The following is an 8,689-nucleotide window of genomic DNA, read 5'->3' as shown; positions in this document are numbered from 1 at the left end:
AATTTCTAACATTCTGTGATTCTGTGAAACTGCTCAGCATAGGAACGCACAGACAGCCTACTTTTCTGTGTGCATGTCTTTGACTTTTAAGTAGTTACAGTGATATGATGTGTCATGTTCTTGCATGTCAGAAAATAGGTCTACCGTGTTAATGGAGGCTGTTGGAGTATGTTGTGTATGTTTTCTATTCTCAGTCATGTTAACTGATTTTTGAATAATTAAATATATCTGTGTCACACTGGTTACTGAATGCCTGGTGAAGGGACAGCATTGCTTTGTTGTGCACAAACTGTTCCTTTGCTAGTACTGGCTTCAGAAGGCCTTATGGGTGACAGCAGGCTTGCTCTATAACCCTGCTGTTTGCCCACAAACTTACTTTTTTATGCTCTATTTTATTACTGTGGTGTATAGTAATGTTCTCTTGTTTTACAATTTCAGGGAAGAACTCGACATTGATCTGAAGGATATTTACTACAAAATTCGATGTGTGTTGATGCCTATGCCATCTCTTGGGTTTAATAGACAGGTAGTGAGAGACAATCCAGACTTTTGGGGTCCTCTGGCAGTTGTCCTCTTCTTCTCAATGATTTCTTTATATGGACAATTTAAGGTAGGTATAAGCCTTCTACCTAAAAAGAAATCTAAACAATTTGGGGACATGATTGCTAAGCAATTTGCATTCTTATGTAGGTAGAAAGTCTTTTCCTCACATACTAGTGTGGGCCATTTCAAATGCTGTTTCTCAAGTTAATATATAGAAAGACAGCAGTAAGAAATGTGTTAAATAGCCCACAGATAAGTTCATGATGATGAAATGTCAGGTTTGTTTTTATACAGTAAAGCAAAGGAAAGACATGATTTCTAGGGGGAACAGATTGATACTAATGGGTTTATAGTCATATTAGTGAATCTTGCAATTTTAATTGTGACCTTTTGTTAATGTGCTTTTTATTACTAAAAAATTTTACCAAAGAGCATTTGTTTGGATGCCAGGATTTTTAATTTCCTGACAAATGAAGCTACTTGTTTAATTTGTGCTATGTCACACTGTTGTTGGGTACATTTAATCTTCATTAGTGCCATTTGCTATTTTGTCCTCTGTGCTCAATTGTAGTCAAATAACTTTCCTCTGGTCAATAAACTTTTTCCATAATTCCTTTTGAACTCTAGGGTGAACAGCTATTCAGAGGTATTGGGCAGATTTAGTTGGCCTCCATGAACACTGTTAGCTTTTTTTTGTTTATGTTCCGATTGAAATAGAGAAGTGGTATCATTTATTGTTGAAATTTGGATGTGAGCCTAGGTGATCCTGCCTCACAAATCTTTATGACTATATGTGTAGTTACAGTTGTTTTAAATCCAACCTAGTATAGCAATCAGCCATAGGTAAAGTAACAGAATGTGCTTATGCAAGGATTTTCGTGAGTGGTGAGATAAAATCATTCCCTTTGCGACCTCTGGCTTCCATATGGTGTTCCAGATGCTGACTAAGAACTCCCTCTCAGTATCTTGTTTCCATGAGATGTGAAGTAAGTAGACTAACACTGTGTTTTTCAAGTGGACCACTTAGTTGTCCCCTGGGCAAAGCAAGGACCATTCCTTGATCCCATGACAGACAGACTGCCTTCTGCAGTTTGTGTAGCTGCTGTACGTGAACAGCAGGCCTGATGTTTCTCAGGAACAGCAGATTTACCGTACTGGTGTAGGAGTGTTGTACATGTGTGAGGAGGGAAAGCTGGTAGCTAGCTCCGGGATGACTGACAGCAGCTAGACTAGATGAACTGAACAGCGGGCTGTAAGCTGGAGAGAGATGAGCAGTCCTGCTCTAAGACCTTAATCTGGTCCTCTTCTTTTAGACAGTGGAAGAAAGGAGGAAGTAAAAGGAGGCCATGCACTATTTTCACAAACAGCATAAAGCCATTATATCTTAATTTTTTTCAAGTGGTGTCCTGATTTTTATCTCTTCTTAAATTTAAAGAAAAGTCATCCCCTCTCTTATTCTTCTGTGAATCTGGAACTTTTAATTAGGCAAAAAAAAAATTGAGTACTAACTACATTTTTAAGTGCAACCATTGTACATTTGGAAATAAAGACTGGACTGATATTGTTGTTGCCCTCTAAAAAAGTATTTCAAAAAGGAGAGCTTCACTTCTAATCCTCCTGGTGCCTCAACTCCAAGAACAGCTAATTTACTTTGAAGGTTCTGTTAAGCTGGAGAATTAGTTTAAGATTTCTTCTTCAGTTTAAGAGCAGACCAATGAAAGAAGCAAGAAAAAATATTTACAGACTTTGTCCCAGGAGTCTGAAGCTGTCTCTTAGTTGTAGTCAGCATCAAATTCTACTGAGAGTTAAAGTCCCATGTCTTCTTGTGAGCATTCTCAGTTTGCGTAAAGAATAAAATGGCATCTTTGTGTATGAAAGAAACAGAAATAAAACTCCTTGTATTGTTTGGGCTGACTTTTAAAAGCTGTCTGAGGCCAGCTTTTGTAATAGGTGGGATGGGAAGACATTTAGCTAGGGTGATCTTAGCTTTAGTTTTAACTAAACTGCTCTGATACAATATTACAAGACTTACAGAGCACATTACATGTGCATTCTGTGTTCACCAAACTTACCATTAATGTGATTCTCTTAAGTGTAACCTCTGAAATTTATTCTCAAGTTGCATTGTGATACTAAGAAAACTACTCTTGCTGCAATTCAGAATTCAGTTTTGTGTAACAAAAACTGCAGTGAAAGTGATTAACAAAATGAGTTCTACTTTCTCACAATTAAAATGCTTAATGTAAATTAATTGTTCTTTATCTCTTAAGGTTGTTTCTTGGATTATAACTATTTGGATATTTGGATCCTTAACAATTTTTTTACTGGCCAGGGTTCTTGGAGGAGAAGTAAGTACCTGTAGGTGAAAAGGACATAGCGGGAGGTAATGTAAAGTCTCTTGGCTGCGTTTTTCAGTAGTAGTTGGGTTTTCTTGGTGCTTGGTTTTCCACCTTAGCTGGCTAAGAATGGATATAGTTTTTAATTGTAAGGTCTACATTTCAGGTTCTTGGCCTCCAAAGTAAAATCTAAAATACAGAGATGGTCAGCTAATCTTGCTGTGCGATGGATGGCACACTGGATGTGATAAACAATCTAAGAATTTGTACTATGAATCCTAGAAATTCTAACAGGTGCCTGTGATCAAGAATTGAAGTCCCTTCTTGAGGGACAAGTGCTTTCAGTTTTTCGGTCACTGAGCTAAATGAGTGCCTTTCTCTTCCTTTGCACTGCTCTTGCACTGCCCTTTATTTAATTTTTTTTTTGCTAATGGGGCTAACAGCAGTTGTATAATGCCCCTGTGGGTAGAGCACCTACCAGTGTTTGTTTTGATCCTTGGCTTGATGCAGTTCAAACTCATTAAAGGATGAAAGTCAGCACACGTTCAACTGCAAAGCCAATTGAAATTCTGGCCTACATCCCTCCCTCTAGCTGCTTGCAGCAGCGGAGTTGGAATAGCTGTTTGAGCTGTTTACAAATTGAGTCACTAAGCGATTCAGGTGTAAACAACAAAAAATGATTTACAGCAAGGCCCACAGACAGCTACAGCAGAACATTCAGGAGGGTAGAAGCTTCTTAAATGGCTCTGCAGCATAAAATGCATTGAACACGTGTCATGAAGAACTAAATATTCAGTGATACTTGATTTTAAAATACTTTTACTATGCATCTTGCAGTAATGATGAACCAGTGTTGCAGACTTCCTGTATTATTTACATTTACTTTAATTTTTTAGATTTTCCTTTCAATCATAATTGCTAGAATCTTCTTGTGTGAACACTGTTTTGAAAGAAAAAGCTTTTATAAATGTGATTGCATGTTTTTTCTGCATACCAGCATAATCCAGATGCCCTTAAATCAATCAGTGTTGTGGCTCAAAATGTGGAATTATCAGAATGTATAAACTGGGGAGAGAGTATAGGTCTGCCCAGTTCACTGTGAAGGATCACCAGCCACAAGAGATTACTTGCAAGATGGTCCCTGGTCTTGCCACTGTTTTTTCCTGTTAAATCCAAGCTGCCTAGCTGGGCCTAGGAACATTTCAAGCCCTAGTAGGGGAAAATCAGACATTTTAATCCCCATGAAGCTAAAAACAGTTGTGCAAATATTTTGAACAAATCTGTTTAAGGTAGTCATAATAAATTTAACCTGGAAGTTAGAAGATTTCTGTGCCTTAAAGGGATCAGGTTCTAGGTCTTCCACTGACGCCAAAAGCATTAATATACTTTGTGAATGTATTTATGTGTAATGGCTATGGGTATGTTGATGCAGCAAATTATATCTTTGCTGCTTGTGACAGCCAGGACTACAGCTGGCGACTGAGAGGTCTGTTGTAGTTCTGTGCTCCTGGCTATCATTTGTACTCTCCGTGGAGAGTAGTAGTTGGGAACTGCTTAAGGCAGAACATGAAGATGGGTGAGTGGAATTACATATTTCAACCTGTGTAAATTCTTACCTTGGAAGTGATTTACACTGTTCAAAAAAAAAAAAAACCAAAAAAAAACAACCAACATGATTAATTACCAAATTCTAGGGGGTAGCATACAAAAGTAATTTTCATACTAGCAAGCTTCCTTTAGCTGAAGTTTCATGAATACCTAACATATTATTATGACTATTGATACTGTTATAACAAGATCAGATTGTGTTTGGTGACAAAGATTGAGTACTAAAAAACTTGTTTGTATATGCTTGAAAATTTCAGGTTGCTTATGGCCAAGTTCTTGGTGTGATAGGATATTCCCTACTTCCCCTCATTGTCATAGCACCTGTACTTTTGGTGGTTGGATCATTTGAAGTTGTTTCTACCCTAATAAAAGTAAGTTCAGTGTCATCTATTGAGAATTGTTTACATTACATATTTTTACGTCACTTTCCTAAGACTGCAAGTGTTCATCTGTTCAGGACAACATAACAATGTGTCAAAATATTCAGAACTACAACCTGAGCTCTGCCATCCTTTTGGTTAGCATGGTTCGCTGCTGAGTGAATTCTGTTTTAAATGTTTCTTATGAGTACTTGGGGATATACAGTGCTGTCGCTATAACACCACCTGTCGTTATCGATTAAGCTTCTGTTTAAGTATTTTGCTGTGCTGTAATATTTGCATTAAATAAATCGGATTATCATTTTGAGAAGAGGATGCATAATTAAACCTCAAAATGAAGAATCTGAAAATAAGCTCTTCAATCCCTTCCCCCATCCTCCGGTTTATTTTTAGTTACTGCAGCATGAATATGATGTTAGTCATTGTTCTGAGACCTTCCCATAGCGGTAGCAGTACAAAGCTCTCAATACCTTTTGCAGAGAAAGTAAGTATTGTTCTGATTTTACAGATGTGGAATATAAGGCACAAAGCAAGAATAACTTGCCTGATACCACCTGCTGTTGGACACCTTTTATGAAACTAGCAACGTCCCCCGATAGATCCCAGAACTACATAACGTTCTTGAACACTTCCAGTACTACTGAAAACCTTTTTAGGTAGCCTTTGAAGTCATTGCTGAAGTTTTGGAAAGGTTGACTGAGAAAATTCATAGTAGCTAACCTGTACGCTTTTTGAGTTCTGTTGATCTGGTTGAGTTCTGTCCTTTTAGCTTGGTGGTAAACAGTATAATTGAAGTACCACCGAAGTGTACGATAAATAACAAAACTGCTGTGTTTGTGATTTGATAACTTGCAATTACTCTTAAGTGATACAGTCAGAAAGCAAATCATTAACTTGCCAGTGAACTAATATATAACTTGAAAATAAATAAATGTTAATGAAACCTCTGTTACTTGATTACTCCTAACAGTCTTGTGTTAACTTCAGGATGAATCTGTGCAAGGATTTCATCATTAGTGTGGAAATGCAGAACAAGCCCCATATGGCCAAAACTACTTACACTGTGGCACATACTGCTACTTATGGCTTGAGAGCTCTGTGCTCTCTATTTCACAGTCCTAAAGCTGGGGAACTTACAGTGAAATAGTGACATTCCAGTCAGTTCTTTTCCAGTTGCAATCAGCAAACTGCTCGAGTAATGCACCTCGATTGCTTTAATTGCTGCAATTTTCCTAATGTATCTTAGGGAATTCAGTCTTGATCTTGATTGTGCTTCTTGTCCATCTCTGCAGCCCTGGGTTAGGCAGCAAGACCAGAAGTATGCAATCACATCCAAAATTTTTTGGTGGTGGTTTTGCGTTTTTGGTTTGCATTTTTTTTTTTTTTTGGTTGTTTGGTTTTCTTACAATGGCAGTTGAACAAGCCACATAATCCCTCAAGGGGCTTCAGCTCCTCTGACAGAAGTGTGGAAAAAGTTCTTTGCAGGGGTCCTGTAATGTCTGCCATCTTTGGTCTTGTGTTTTGCAGACGATTACAGTGTGTTTGCTGCCACTTGGTTTTAAGTATTTTTCCTTTATTAATATTCAAGGTGCTGCTAGAGGATAATAAGTGGTTACTTTTTGCTGTAACCTTGGTAGTTTGAGGTTTGAGTCAAGTTCACTGACCTCAAGACTTTTTGTTTTTTAAGTGTGCATGCTAATTTCAGAATAACACAGTGGATGTTCATAGGTAATGTTACTTTGTACGAGTCTTTTAAACTGGTTCTTTCTTAACTTAGTAAGCAATATCGGTTTTGATACAGATTGTATTTTGGCAGGCTTCTCACTGCACCTGAAAGGAATGGGAATGTGAGGCTCAGTTACCTTGAGGTGGGGGCACCATGATTAAAGAAAAGCTTATGAGCCAGATGAATTCTGAAATAAAAAATGGCAATTTAACCCTCTGGTACATAATGCAGGAGGAATAGTCAAGTATAGTAACTCTTCTGGTTAAAGAAAGGGAGAGGTTAATAGTTGGGGACAGTCAAGGTAGAAAGAAAAGTTAATCCAGTGAAGTTTCAGATTGACAGTGTATGTAAGCTTACGGCTTGCTTTATGGTATCCATATGTCTTAAATTAGAGAAAACTTAAATGTGGATCCTGAGCTGTTCACGTCATGAAACTGTCTCAAAATAACATGCCTGTTTATTAAATCTTTCTCTGAACTTAAATGAAAATGCAGAGGATATTCTTTTTGTGTGTATGGAGTTCTTCCTCCCAAAATTCTTTTTTTGGGGGAGTTCTTTTTATTTATGTTGAGAGAATAACTGATTTTTATCTTGGTGTTTGGAGAGATTTTCTTGTGGTGTCAGCTAAGACTGTTCATCTTATTTTTCAGTTGTTTGGAGTCTTTTGGGCTGCATACAGTGCTGCATCATTACTAGTTGGAGAAGAATTCAAGACCAAGAAACCCCTTCTAATTTATCCAATCTTTTTATTATACATTTATTTTCTGTCCTTATACACTGGCGTGTGATCTAGTGCAAGATGTGGCCAGAAGCCGTATTTTATTCCCTTGCAGACTGATAACGCATAAGATTAAGGGGGCTGGAGATAATACAAGTGACTGTTTCGTATCCAGTTGTCAAGATGTTTTAAGATTGAAGAGCATATTTGTGTATATTATTTAATGAAGCAATTGTAGCTATATAGATTTGTATCAAAGTTCTAGGTTTGTTTAAGACTCTTCAGATTTTAAAGAACAAAATAAAAGAACCTTGTGTTTTATAAGAAAGTGTAGCAAAACCACAACTCGATACCTGTGCCAAAAGCACTAGGACCAGATTATGATATTCGAGGAGAAAAATGAGAAGTTAACTGTAACAATCTCAAAGTGCAATTTTTCTTTTGAGCTTAAACACAGCTGGCTTTTTGTGGCACAGCAAATTCTGTAGATAATATATATTTATGAAACAGTCCTGATTGTTCACAGAATAGTCTGTATAATCAAGACATGAAGATCCTACTTTTAATTTTGTGCCTCAATTACTTTGATTTGGCTATTGAGTTTTTATAAATTCCAATTTGTTTTCAAAACATGTATATACTGTGTATTTTGTATCTATGGCTTGTGTGTAGCGTAAATACTCCTTGGTTAAGGATGTATATTGAATTTTTAAAAATTGAAGATACAAGTATTTGAAGTCTTCATTTACTATCTCTGACCAAAGGAGCAAGATATTTAGTGTGACATAATGAATTAAAATGCATATTTAGAGAATCAAATTATTTTACTTAAAAGTATAATTTACAGAGAAACAGGTGAACACCTTTCTCAACTGTAGTGCTGGCTTAATGTTGGAGAAAAAAGATGGTCTATCAAATTTGTGTGATCTTTAAACAATGTTATTTTATGATGACAAAATAAAACTAATGCTTCCCTAACTATGTTTTACAACATCTTGCTCTGTCTTGCTTTTGATAGCATGGTGTTTAACATGCATCCTTTTTTATTTTTTTTCTTCCCCCCAATACTGTAAATCCTTTGTAAAGAGAAATAAAAAAAGATTTGTACGGTCGGAATCTCCCTCCACTAAATAAGGCAGAATTACAGCCTTAGTAACAATTACAGGCTTGCTAATTTTGACTGTCCAAGGATTATGTAATAACATGATGACATGTTAAATGTTTCCTGTGTGCTGTGTTGATTGCTTATGTAATGGTCCTTATGGCAACGTTTCTTCGCAAAGGAAGTCCAGTGAAGTTCACTTTGCGTGGTACTAACTTAGTCATTTGCTCTCTTCAGTATTTAGTATTGTCAAATAGATCTTAAGTTTCTTAATAT

General features: G+C 36.7%; 1 protein-coding gene across 1 annotated transcript; it reads left to right on the top strand.

Annotated features, from left to right (window-relative positions):
* Nucleotides 1-438: 438 nt before the first annotated feature.
* On the top strand, nt 439-8,289 carry YIPF4 (Yip1 domain family, member 4; the record flags this gene model as incomplete). Its single annotated transcript, XM_010083483.1, has 4 exons — nt 439-610; nt 2,814-2,891; nt 4,745-4,858; nt 7,244-8,289. Coding segments are annotated over 4 exons (502 nt in total), but the record flags the coding sequence as incomplete, so codon positions are not given.
* Nucleotides 8,290-8,689: the final 400 nt, after the last annotated feature.

This window comes from Pterocles gutturalis, unplaced genomic scaffold (assembly GCF_000699245.1).
Source record: "Pterocles gutturalis isolate BGI_N339 unplaced genomic scaffold, ASM69924v1 scaffold46245, whole genome shotgun sequence".
Taxonomy (NCBI): Eukaryota; Metazoa; Chordata; class Aves; order Pterocliformes; family Pteroclidae; genus Pterocles; species Pterocles gutturalis.
This window is presented reverse-complemented; position numbering and strand designations above follow the sequence as displayed.